General features: G+C 43.5%; 1 protein-coding gene across 2 annotated transcripts in view; it reads left to right on the top strand.

The window, feature by feature from the left end:
• The window catches only part of PNCK (pregnancy up-regulated nonubiquitous CaM kinase), a 165,525-nt gene extending 151,985 nt beyond the window's left edge, over positions 1-13,540 (top strand). For both annotated transcript variants that reach the window (XM_073590919.1, XM_073590920.1), the window contains 3 exons: positions 1,143-1,230; positions 2,309-2,431; positions 12,445-13,540. In XM_073590919.1, coding sequence (XP_073447020.1) covers positions 1,143-1,230; positions 2,309-2,425 — 205 coding nt within the window. In that variant the 3' untranslated portion in view covers positions 2,426-2,431; positions 12,445-13,540. The remainder of the gene's footprint in view (positions 1-1,142; positions 1,231-2,308; positions 2,432-12,444) is intronic.
• Positions 13,541-14,054: the final 514 nt, after the last annotated feature.

The following is a 14,054-nucleotide window of genomic DNA, read 5'->3' as shown; positions in this document are numbered from 1 at the left end:
AAAGGTGAGGACTCTGGCTGTGAGTGTCAGGGGGCCGCAAAGGAACACTCAGGGGGCCAGATGTGGCCCGCGGTTTGCCCAGGCCTGTCCTTGGCCATGGGTCTTCCAGCAGGACAATGACGTCAAACGTATTTCAAGAAGCACCCAGAAATGGATAGAAACAAAGCGCTGGAGAGTTCTGAAGTGACAGCAATGAGTCCGGATCTAAATCCCATTGATCACCTGTGGAGAGATCTTAAAATTGCTGTTGAGAAGGCGCCTTCAAATATTAGTGAACCGGAGTAGTTGGCATAAGAAGAATTGTCCAAAATTCCAGTTGAGAGGTGTAAGAAGCTTTTTGATGGTTATAGGAAGCGATTGATTGCAGTTATTTATTCCAAAGGGTGCACAATCAAATATTAATTTTTGTCCAGCTAATTTATGGGGTTTTGTGTGAAATTATGTCTATTTTACCCTTTTTTCCTCTTTTTTTTGTGTTGTTCCAATACACACAAAGGAAATAAACGTGTATAACAAAGCATGTGTAATTGCAATAATTTTCTGGGGGAATACTTCAATTTTTGGAACAATTTCAAGGGTGTCAACACTTTCAGCTATGACAGTATATAGTATTTTAAGGGTCAGAGGTGAATAGGCCACTCTCAGACACCTTTGTTGCTGGATCAAAAGATCAGACATGTTGAAATCCAACATGCCTGCTCTTTCTTTTTCTTGAAAACTAACATTAGAAGGTTTCAATAATTGCCTAATCAGAACGATATTAGCTGGCTTGAATGGTACAAGTTTTTTTAATGTGTATCGTCACATTAAACATGGGAATGTTCTGGATCACACTGCAAACAGGGTTTGTCTGTAGTCTGTTAGCAAAGAAACACATAAATCTGCATCAGAGCTGAACACACAGAACAGAAATAGGATATTATAATTTTAAACATTAAGCACCAATAGTGTCAAATCGACCTTATAACGCCCAAATTCCCAAGTTTTATTTCCTGGGACTGGATCAGCACCAGGCAGTTGGCTAGGATGATGTCTGCCAGAAATTTAGTCTGCATGATGCTCACTGTGACTATTGTCAGGAGGACCACATACACCTATGTTCTCTGGTAATTTGATAAATTATGCCGTGTTACATTCCACAGGATTTCTGGAGACACTGCTCTAGATAGAGACATCCATGGGTCAGTAAGTGAACAGATCCAGAAAAATTTCGCCAGAAGTCAATGGAAGGTGAGTTGAGCCAAGATTGGTGGTAGAGGGAGCTATCTTTAGACATGAATATATGGAAGATACATGTATAACCTACCTTGTAGACCTCATTATGTTACCAACATTACACAGATGTTCCTACATTGCTGGTGACCAGGCAGGAAAGAGCACGCCATGTTGGTTTATATTGAAATTTGCTGGGTCTATTGTATTTAACAAATGTGACCAACAGTTCCAATGTGGATGCTATAATCCGATCTTTCGTCTTGGATTCATCTTATCAGATGAATGTTGAATACTGGATTGCTGCTTTAATGGTCAGGACATCGTTGAAAGGGTATTTCGATCAGATGAAGGGATGATCTATTCAGAGGATAGGTGAAAAGTACTAGATCTATGTAAGGCCCCTATACATGCTGACTAACGTCGACCAAACCCGCCAGTGTCAATGGGTCTAAAGTTTATGGAGGACCTCAGCAGACGATGTCAGGAGAGATAAGGAGCCAACATGTCCGATTTCAGACTAACATTCCTTTTGTCCTAAGAGGTAAGCTGCCATCCTAGATGTCTGAAGCAAGCACTTCTGTGTATGGAGGAGTTGGCGAGATAGATGCTTGCCAAATGATCAGCTGGGGGTCTAGCATGATCTATGATCCCGAGATTGCGTTTGGCTAGTCTCATAGAGAATTAATGGAGTGGCAGTCCTCATGTCCGAACCCCGCTCTATCAAAACAGGGAACAAAAGTACTACATTGTGCTGGCTGATGGGGGTCCCAGGTCCACATCTAGTGGTTAAAGGGAGTTTGTCACTCACAAAGTAAACTTTAAACCAGCTATATAAAGTGATATATGGGAATTAGCCCTTATAATTTGCAAATGTAGGGTGCTTCAGGGCGCCCAAGACCCCATTGCACCATGATCCCCCCACCTCATTTTGCATTTTGAGGGCTTTCTGGAACTTTTGATTTCCAATGCGAGCACTGTCTGAATTGGGCTCACATGTGCAGCTAATTGGGGTCACCTAAAATTGAAGATAAGGCTGTAATATGGCCCTAGTCAGTGATGTATAACTAAAGTATGTCTTTATATATTTATGTAGAGAGCCTTCAACGCAACGTCATTCCTTCGCCACATCACTAAGATGGGTCAAAGTGCCGAGACTGAAACGGAAGAAACACAAGGACAAGCCGTCCCGCATCAAAAGGATAAATGGTGATTAAAGGTGAGACGGTAACAATAAGGAAGAATGGGAACCAGATGTTGGGTGGATAGAGGGAACCTTAGATGTGTCCCTCAAAAATAAATTCTCACTGCTATGAAGAAGTTGGAAACTTTCCATCATAAACATCAACCATAGACGTGAGCTAATAAAGAAAATGCAACTTTTCTGAGATTACGAAAGTCATGGACATATTTTTGAGTATGTGAATGTCATGGCATGTAGATGATATGAATTAAATATTGGAATGCTAAAGGGGTCTCCAAATTAGACAATCCTTACTTGTTAGAAGGGTCCCTTGATACCAAACTGATCCCCCTTACTGTAGGGAAACCAGGTAGTGTATAATTTCCATATACAGTGGGTACGGAAAGTATTCAAACCCCTTTAAATTTTTCACTCTTTGTTTCATTGCAGCCATTTGGTTGATTCAGAAAAGTTCATTTTTTTCTCGTAAATGTACATGCTGCACCTCATCTTGACTAAAAAAAACACCAGAAATGTAGAAATTTTTGCAAATTTATTAAAAAAGAAAAACTGAAATATCACATGGTCATAAGTATTCAGACCCTTTGCTCAGTATTGAGTAGAAGCACCCTTTGGAACTAGTACAGCCATGAGTCTTCTTGGGAATGATGCAACAAGTTTTTCACTCCTGGATTTGGGGATCCTCTGCCATTCTTCCTTGCAGATCCTCTCCAGTTCCGTCAGGTTGGATGGTGAACTTTGGTAGACAGCCATTTTCAGGTCTCTCCAGAGATCCTCAATTGGGTTTAGGTCAGGGCTAGTGTTGAGCATTCCGATACCGCAAGTATCGGGTATCGGCCGATACTTGCTGTATCGGAATTCCGATACCGACTTCCGATATTTTTTCAATATCGGAATTCGGCATCGGAATCGGAAGTTCAAAGTTGATTGACAGACTGACGTCATCATGATGCGCGGTGTGTGCGCATCATGATGCGCCGTCATTTCGGGCCTTCCGGGGGTCTCTGCCGGCCTGCCGGGGGGCTGTGCCGGCCTGCCGGGGGGCTGCCCGGGGTCTGTACCGGCCTGCCGGTGGTCTGTGCACCCTGTGGGGGTCTGTACCGGCCTGCCGGGGGGCTGTGTCGGCCTGCCGGTGGTCTGTGCACCCTGTGGGGGTCTGTACCGGCCTGCCGGGGGGCTGTGCCGGCCTGCCGGTGGTCTGTGCACCCTGTGGGGGTCTGTACCGGCCTGCCGGGGGGCTGTGCCGGCCTGCCGGGGGGCTGTGCTGATGTCCGGGGGTCTGTGCAAGCATCGTCCGATGGGACTACAAGTCCCATCGGGCGATGCCTGCTACCATGACAGTGATTGACACATTAGCCAATGATGGGACAGTAGTAGTCCCATCATCCGGCTAATGTGTTAAATGTTTAAAAAAAAAAAAAAAAAAAAATACTACATACATACTACATGCATGCTACATACATACTACATGCTACATACATACTACATATATACTACATACATACTACATACATGCTACATACATACTACATGCATGCTACATACATACTACATGCTACATACATACTACATGCATGCTACATACATACTACATGCTACATACATACTACATATATACTACATACATACTACATATATACTACATACATGCTACATACATACTGCATGCTACATACATACTACATACATACTACATACATACTACATGCATGCTACATGCATGCTACATACATACTACATGCATGCTACATACATACTACATGCATGCTACATGCATGCTACATACATACTACATGCTACATACATACCACATACATACTACATACATACTACATACATACTACATACATGCTACATACATACCACATACATACTACATACATGCTACATACTACATACATACTACATGCATGCTACATACATACTACATGCATGCTACATACATACTACATGCCACATACATACTACATACATACTACATACATACTACATGCTACATACATACTACATATATACTACATGCATGCTACATACATACTACATGCTACATACATACCACATACATACTACATACATGCCACATATATACTACATGCATGCTACATACATACTACATATATACTACATGCATGCTACATACATACTACATGCTACATGCATTTCCCACGCAGCAATGGCATAAAGTGAGACTAGGGACTTTTTTTTTTTTAAGTGGCGGAGGAATACAGTGCGGAAGGATACCTACCTTCCGTCATTGGATTCCTGCAGCCCGTAGAGAACGGCAGCATCATCTGATGCTGCAGTTCTCTACCCAAGATCGTCGTGGGACACACTCGTGGACTGCTTCGGATCGTGGGTGAGTATTTTTGTGGTTTGTTATGTTAATATTTATTCCGGAAAAGACAATGGCTTCGGGGAACAATGTGACAAGTATTGGTAAGTATGTTACTCTATGTTATATGTACTGTATGTCTATGTATGTATTGTATGAATGTATTGTATGTAGTATGTATGTAGTATATATGTGGTATGTATGTAGCATGTAGTATGTATGTAGTATGTATGTAGCATGCATGTAGCATGCAGTATGTATGTAGCATGCATGTAGTATATATGTAGTATGTATGTGGTATGTATGTAGCATGTAGTATGTATGTAGCATGCATGTAGTATATATGTAGTATGTATGTAGCATGTAGCATGTAGCATGCATGTAGTATATATGTAGTATGTATGTAGCATGTAGTATGTATGTAGCATGCATGTAGTATATATGTAGTATGTATGTAGCATGTAGTATGTATGTAGCATGCATGTAGTATATATGTAGTATGTATGTAGCATGTAGTATGTATGTAGCATGCATGTAGTATGTATGTAGCATGCATGTAGTATGTATGTAGCATGCATGTAGTATGTATATGGTATGTATGTAGCATGTAGTATGTATGTAGCATGCATGTAGTATATATGTGTTATGTATGTGGTATGTATGTGGTATGTATGTAGCATGCATGTAGCATGCATGTAGTATGTATGTAGTATGTATGTAGTATATATGTAGTATGTAGCATGTAGTATGTATGTAGCATGCATGTAGTATATATGTAGTATGTATGTAGCATGTAGTATGTATGTAGCATGCATGTAGTATATATGTAGTATGTAGCATGTAGTATGTATGTAGCATGCATGTAGTATGTATGTAGCATGCATGTAGTATATATGTGTTATGTATGTAGCATGTAGCATGCATGTAGCATGCATGTAGTATGTATGTAGTATATATGTGGTATGTATGTAGCATGCAGTATGTATGTAGCATGCATGTAGTATATATGTAGTATGTATGTTGCATGTAGTATTTATGTAGTATGAATGTAGCATGTATGTAATATGTAGTATGAATGTAGCATGTATGTAGTATGCATGTTGTATGTATGTAGCATGTAATTTTTTTTTTTTATTTTTTTTTTTTACATTTAACACATTAGCCGGATGATGGGACTACTACTGTCCCATCATTGGCTAATGTGTCAATCACTGTCATGGTAGCAGGCATCGCCCGATGGGACTTGTAGTCCCATCGGACGATGCCTGCACAGACCCCCGGAGCCTGCACAGACCACCGGCAGGCCGGCACAGCCCCCCGGCAGGCCGGCACAGCCCCCCGGAGCCTGCACAGCCCCCCGGCAGGCCGGCACAGCCCCCCGGAGCCTGCACAGACCACCGGCAGGCCGGCACAGACCACCGGAGCCTGCACAGACCCCCTGGCAGGCCGGCACAGCCCCCCGAAAGGCCCGTACAGACCCCAGAGAGGCTGTACAAGGGCAGGAAAGGGTTTTTCTTATTCCGATACCGGAAGTCCCATAGACTTGAATGGGACTTCCGGTATCGGAATCGGCGATACCGATACTTTTTTTAAAGATCGGCCGATACCATCCGATACGATACTTTGAAGTATCGGACGGTATCGCTCAACTCTAGTCAGGGCCAGTGGCGTACCGCCAATGGCGGCAGGCCACAGAACTGCTATGGGGCCCCGAGGGCTGAGGGGCCTGCCGGAGTCGGACCACAAAGGCTGTGCCAGGAACGGATATACCACATGTGCAGCCGGTGTGGCTGCAGCGGGGCCCAGAGACTCCGGGGGGCCCCTGCGGGGCGGCTGATAATGAGGGCAATCTGGTCTGTTTATCTGGCCCCGAGGTGCCAGGGGGCACCTGGCCAGATTGCCCTTATATGTGGAGGGCAGGGAGAGGTCCCTGCAGCTCTGCTGCCTACAAGAGAAAATGGCAGCAGAGCTGCAGCGATCCATCCTGCTTCCTGCCCGTGCTTCCTGTCTCACACAGCAGTCAGTGAGAGGAAGCTGCCGGCGACGGTGTTGCTGTGGCTGCGGGAGAGTGTGGGGAGAGGTGCTGTCTGCTGTGTGTGTGTAGAGATGAGTGGTGGTGTGTGTGTGCACGTGCGTGCATAGCGCTGCAGGGGGAATGTGGAGAAAGGTGAATGGTGATGTGTGTGTCTGTAGGTGGAGGAGAGGGCAATGATGGGGTGATGGGGAGAAGGCAATGATGGGGGAGAAGGCAATGATGGGTGTGATGGGGGAGAAGGCAATGATGGGGGTCAAAAGGGCAATAATGGGGTGGTGAGGAGGAGGAAATGATGGAGGTGGTGGAATGGGCAATGATGGGTTCGTGGGGGAAAAGGCAATGATGGTGGTGGTGGAAAGGACAATTATGGGGTGCTGGGGAGAAAGCAATGAAGGAGAAGTTTGAATGGGCAATGATGGGGTGGTGGGGAAAAGGCAATGATAGTGGTGGTGGAAAGGACAATGACGGTTGTGGTGGAAAGGGCAATAATGGGGATGATAGGGGAGGAGGAAATGATGGAAGTGGTGGAATGGGCAATGATGGAGGTGGTGGGGGAGAAGGCAATGATGGAGGTGTTGGCATGGGCAATGATGGGGTGGTGGGGAGAAAGCAATGATAGAGGTGGTGGAAAGGGCAATGATAGGGGTGCTGGGGGAGAAGGAAATGATGGGGGTGGGGGAGAGGACAATATTGGTTGCAGGGGATGGAGGACAATGAGGGGTGTGGGGGATTGGGAAGGGAGGAAGGGGGATTTATAATGGATTTAGGAACAGGTGGAGGAAGACGTTATTATACTAAGGGATGTTAACACAACCTCTTAGTATATACAGTCATATGTAAAAGTTTGGGCACCCCTATTAATGTTAACCTTTTTTCTTTATAACAATTTTGGTTTTTGCAACAGCTATTTCAGTTTCATATATCTAATAACTGATGGACTCAGTTATATTTCTGGATTCAAATGAGGTTTATTGTACTAACAGAAAATGTGCAATCTGAATTTAAACAAAATTTGACCGTGCAAAAGTATGGGCACCCTTATCATTTTCTTGATTTGAACACTCCTAACTACTTTTTACTGACTTCCTGAAGCACTAAATTGGTTTTGAAACCTCATTGAGCTTTGAACTTCATAGCCAGGTATATCAAATCATGAGAAAAGGTATTTAAAGTGGCCACTTGCAAGTAGTTCTCCTATTTGATTCTCCTATAAAGAGTGGCATCATGGGCTCCTCAAATCAACTCTCAAATGATCTGAAAACAAAGATTATTCAACATAGCTTTTCAGGGGAAGGATACAAAAAGTTGTCTCAGAGATTTAACCTGTCAGTTTCCACTGTGAGGAACATAGTAAGGAAATGGAAGAACACAGGTACAGTTCTTGTTAAGCCCAGAAGTGGCAGGCCAAGAAAAATATCAGAAAGGCAGAGAAGAAGAATGGTGAGAACAGTCAAGGACAATCCACAGACCACCTCCAAAGACCTGCAGCATCATCTTGCTGCAGATGGTGTCACTCTGCATCGGTCAACAATACAGCACATGCATAACGCCTTTTTGTATGACCAAACAACTCAATCTTTGTTTCATCAGTCCACAGGACCTTCTTCCAAAATGTAACTGGCTTGTCCAAATGTGCTTTTGCATACCTCAGGCGACTCTGTTTGTGGCGTGCTTGCAGAAACGGCTTCTTTCGTATCACTCTCCCATACAGCTTCTCCTTGTGCAAAGTGCGCTGTATTGTTGACCGATGCACAGTGACACCATCTGCAGCAAGATGATGCTGCAGGTCTTTGGAGGTGGTCTGTGGATTGTCCTTGACTGTTCTCACCATTCTTCTTCTCTGCCTTTCTGATATTTTTCTTGGCCTGCCACTTCTGGGCTTAACAAGAACTGTACCTGTGTTCTTCCATTTCCTTACTATGTTCCTCACAGTGGAAACAGACAGGTTAAATCTCTTAGACAACTTTTTGTATCCTTCCCCTGAAAAGCTATGCTGAATAATCTTTGTTTTCAGATCATTTGAGAGTTGTTTTGAGGAGCCCATGATGCCACTCTTCATAGGAGAATCAAATAGGAGAACTACTTGCAAGTGGCCACCTTAAATACCTTTTCTAATGATTTGATACACCTGGCTATGAAGTTCAAAGCTTAATGAGGATACAAAACCAATTTAGTGCTTCAGGAAGTCAGTAAAAAGTAGTTAGGAGTGTTCAAATCAAGAAAATGATAAGGGTGCCCATACTTTTGCACCGGTCAAATTTTGTTTAAATGCAGATTGCACATTTTCTGTTAGTACAATAAACCTCATTTGAATCCAGAAATATAACTGAGTCCATCAGTTATTAGATATATGAACCTGAAATAGCTGTTGCAAAAACCAAAATTGTTATAAAGAAAAAAGGTTAACATTAATAGGGGTGCCCAAACTTTTACATATGACTGTAGTGTAGTCACTTTCTATGTATAGCACAGTCCCTTAGTATATAGTGTACTCACAGCGCACTCTTTTATTACATAGTCCGCTCTTTTGTTAGATATAAAATGACTGCTGATGGATGAGCCGGTGACCAGACTACCAGTCCATCAGCTCCTATATTAGAAAAGAAGCTTTCCCATGCTTCATCAGCCATCATTGCATTATATATCTAACAAGAGAGAACGGTATGCAATAAAAAACAGGGCTTAATATGTGTATATTATTATATGCAGCTTTGGCGCCATAAAAGGAGGGGGCCTAGACACATTTCTTGCACAGGTGTCCGCTCCTGGGCTGTGGCTGTGCTGTGCGCCTTTAATTAAATATGCGTGCCGCCGTCACTCTGTACCTGGCTCCTAACTCCTCCTTTCTAGTCCTACACTGCTCCTGGCTGAACTCTGGCTGGATTTGCCTAAGGATGCCATGCCTCTTGGCTGACGTAGCTTTCCAGACAGAGAGAGCAGTGTATGCTGGGCCCGGCCGGAAGTAGTTGCACTTGTGAGGATGGCTACAGGCTGTTGGAGGTGAAGCATGAGGAGCTGAAGTTGTGTGGAGATGCAAGACGATGAGCTGGGCCCGGCGGTGATTTTTTTTTTGGGGGGGGGGCGGCCCATTCAGAATTTTGCTATGGGGTCCCATGATTTCTATGTACGCCCTTGGTCAGGGCTCTGACTGGGCAAGTCAAGAATGGTCTCAGAGTTGTTCTGAAGCCACTCCTTTGATATTTTAGCTGTGTGTTTAGGGTCATTGTCTTGTTGGAAGGTGAACCTTCGGCCAAGTCTGAGGTCCAGAGCACTCTGGAAGAGGTTTTCATACAGGATATCTCTGTACTTGGCCGCATTCATATTTCCTTCAATTGCAAACAGTCGTCCTGTCCCTGAAGCTGAAAAACACCCCCATAGCATGATGCTGCCACCACCATGTTTCACTGTTGGGATTGTGTTGGGCAGGTGATGAGCAGTGCCTGGTTTTCTCCACACATACTGCTTAGAATTATCACCAAAAAGTTATATCTTCATCTCATCAGACCAGAGAATCTCATTTCTCATAGTCTGGGAGTCCTTCATGTGTTTTTTAGCAATCTCTATGCGGGCTTTCATATGTCTTGCACTGAGGAGAGACTTTTGTCGGACCACTCTGCCATAAAGGCCCGACTGGTGGAGGGCTGCAGTGATAGTTGACTTTGTGGAACTTTCTCCCATCTCCCTACTGCATCTGTAGAGCTCAGCCACAGTGATCTTGGGGTTCTTCTTTACCTCTCTCACCAAGGCTCTTCTATAATAATAATAAATGTTATTTCTATAGCGCCGACATATTCCGCAGCACTTTACATTTCAGAGGGGACTTGTACAGACGATAGACATTACAGCCTAACAATAATCACATAGCTCATAACAGATACCAAGAGGAATGAGGGCCCTGCTCGCAAGCTTACAATCTATGAGGAAAAAAGGTAGACACCAAAGGTGGGTGGTAACAATTGCCCTGATCGTTTGGATAAGCCATAATGTTAAGTGTGAAACAGTACAGACACAGAGGGCTGTTAGATGCATAAAGCTTGTGGGAACTCTTCTCCCACGATTGCTCATTTTGACTGGACGGCCAGATCTAGGAAGACTTCTGGTGGTCCCAAACTTCTTCCATTTAAGGATTACGGAGGCCACTGTGCTCTTAGGAACCTTGAGTACTGCAGAAATTGTTTTGTCACCTTGGCCAGATCTGTGCCTTGCCTCAATTCTGTCTCTGAGCTCCTTGGCCAGTTCCTTTGACCTCATGATTCTCATTTGGTCTGATATGCACTGTGAACTGGGAGGTCTTATATAGACAGGTGTGTGCCTTTACAAATCAAGTCCTATCAGGTTAATTAAACACAGCTGGACTCCAATGAAGGAGTAGAACCATCTCAAGGAGGATCACAAGGAAATGGACACATGTGACTTAAATATGAGTGTCTGAGCAAAGGGTCTGAATACTTATGACCATATGATATTTCAGTTTTTCCATTTTAATACATTTGCAAAAATGTCTACATTTTTATTTTTTTTAAAGTCAAGATGGGGTGCAGAGTGTACATTATTGAGAAAAAAAAATTAACTTTTTTGAATTTACCAAATGGCTGCAATGAAACAAAGAGTGAAAAATTTATAGGGGTCTTAATACTTTCCGTACCGACTGTAGCACCACCACATTGAAAATTTGGAATCACATAGTGCCCATTCAAATAAAAGGGTGGTCTGAATAATGCAGGACAGAACATGTCCTCCGGAGCGAGAGATGCAGCTGCCCTTCATTCTGGGTTATAGAAGAGATTCCTAGACCTCCCTTTATTGAATGGGTATTCTCAGATTTGGAAGTTATCCCCTATCAATGGATAGGAGATAACATCCCAATCACTTTGAGTCCAACCATGGGAACCCCCGCCGATCCCAAGAATCTGAGCTCAGAAAAGTGCCATGTGAATGGAGCGGTGGTTGACCAGGAGCACTTCTGCTTCATTCACTCTTAATGGAACGTCCAGTGAAAGCTGGGCACTGTGCTGTGCAGATGTTTAGCACTCCTATAAGAATAAACGTGAGGCACGTTTCATGATCAAGCATCACTTTATTCACACAGAGCTCTTCAGAGTCCTGATTCTATTTCTATCTTGAGACCGATGGTGGTCCCAGGGGTCGGATCCCAGTAATAGGTGAAAACTTCCAAGCTTAAGAGTACCACTAACTCAGGATTCCCAGATAAGGTGTATGAAAGTGTATTTTATAAATAGGACAATGCAATTAAAGGGTTTTAGTCTCTTTCTGGCAAAATTTCTGAATAGCATTTCTGCATCCATACCAATCAAGATGCAGGTGGACATCTAATATTATGTGATCGCCATTCTGACTATCCTCGATCGGTAACTGCACTTAATGTTTTGAGAGGCTCCACAGAAGAAGACAGACCTGGGGAAGCAGTCACATGGTTATCCACTGGGCCAATGCCATCTTGCTTGCTATGGATGCCATCAACCAGTGTTTGCATCGCTGACCCATAAGCAGCTAAGGGTCTTGAAACTCTTCTCAGGGTCAAGCAATGGGGATATTAATGATTGTTCATGTCAGTACAGAACACCTTAGGGCACTAACCAGAAAGTGGACAGCTCCTTTAAGGACTTACATATTGACCTTGTTACTGCTCTCTCCTCACAGCTGGGAACGTAAAGACTTGACGTCTGGAGTGCCCTCGTCCTAGGGATCTCCATGTCAGGCACTACACCCTTGCATGAGCTTGTGGTGACACCTGTCTGCATGATGCCTTCAGCGGCCAATGGCTGTTCTTCCCTTAGCCCACCACGGCCCCCTTTACCTTCCTTCCCTTCCAGCCGGCATCAGTTTTGAGATGGAGCACAAACATCACTTTAGTATTATTGGATTCCCATCGTGTCCTCATACAACGGACCAGAAAGAGACCAAGAGGATTCACTTGCTGGGTGTCCAATGCTGTATTGCAACGGTGAAGATGATGATGAAAACAGGAACACTGCACTGTGATTTTCTTCATATATCTCCATCTAAAGCCCCTTTACTACATTACTAACATAAGAACCTTCCATGACCTAATGGTCTTTGTGTCAAGGTCCTGAGATCATAAGGAGCATATTGTTATAAGCTGCTAAAGCCATATCTGGTGCCCAATGACCTGACTTGTCTAAGGTCACCAATTAGCCATTGCCATTCTCTTCATTGGCCATACTCATGAGTTACATTGCTCTAAAAATACGATTTCCCCGTGAAAAATAAAACTGAGGTACAAAAATGTGCATGGAACGACTAGTGTCTCAATGGAGGGAACACCAAAAAAGACAAAGATGGTAATAAAAGAATATACTTAAGAAGAAATGTCCGGAACTGCGAGGCTGGGAAGATCATGAACTAAATTTTCTTTGGGTTATAGACATCTTGGCTGTGTAGCTTCTAGTGGAAAAGTGTTGCCGTGATTGTAAATCCCGGGGTCTATGTACCAAACCACAGACCAAGAGACTTCCATGCTTCCTTGTCAAGATGTGACATCTATGTCGAGAAGACTCTTTTGTGAAACACTTTGTGGGCTCACCATCATTCATTCAAAAAAAAAACCTTTTCCCAGTGAAGATGTGCCAAAAATGTTGAACGTGTGCTTAGGCTTCTGGTGTCATTATGAAACACATAGTTATTGGTGTATTAGGACTGTGGTTTAGTTTCTGGAAGAGTGTACTCTTGTGATCTTACTGTAATAAACTAAATACAAGTGCTAACCCCAAAAATACTATTGTGTCGGGTTTTTTAATGCTTTTTTCCCCAGGCACCAAGGAGCATAGCATTTGTGTTTGGCGGGGGTTAGATGGGTGGTTGCCCCAGGTGCCAAAATTTTGGACCCACAATAACCAGGAAGAACAATCCTGAGTGAGTAAAGCAGCCAGCAGTGGATTTTTCATCTTGGTCACAGCCTCAAATTCCTATGCAGAGCGCAGCAGTCAAAAAGAGTTTGTCATCAGCTGCTGTGCTCTACATAATGTAGACAGCGACTAAGATGACAGTGTATTGAAGTAAGCATCTTAGTCTCTGCCTCTGCAGAGTGCAACAGCCAATGAAAAAAAATAATTTGAATTGCTGTGCTCTGCATAGGCAGCAACAGAGAGGACAAAAGCTGTGCAGCTAATGAATGAAGAATGTACTGAATCATATGCACTGTACTCTTCACCAGCTCTTCCTCTCCTCTCATTAGTAATTTTGCGAAGCATAATAATTTCTTACAATTTTTCTAAACCTACCTATGGTTA

This window comes from Dendrobates tinctorius, unplaced genomic scaffold (assembly GCF_039654945.1).
Source record: "Dendrobates tinctorius isolate UK_male_01 unplaced genomic scaffold, ASM3965494v1 ptg000120l, whole genome shotgun sequence".
In the NCBI taxonomy this organism is placed as follows: Eukaryota; Metazoa; Chordata; class Amphibia; order Anura; family Dendrobatidae; genus Dendrobates; species Dendrobates tinctorius.
Note: the sequence above shows the minus strand (reverse complement) of the source record. Positions and strands in the feature narration are given on the sequence as shown.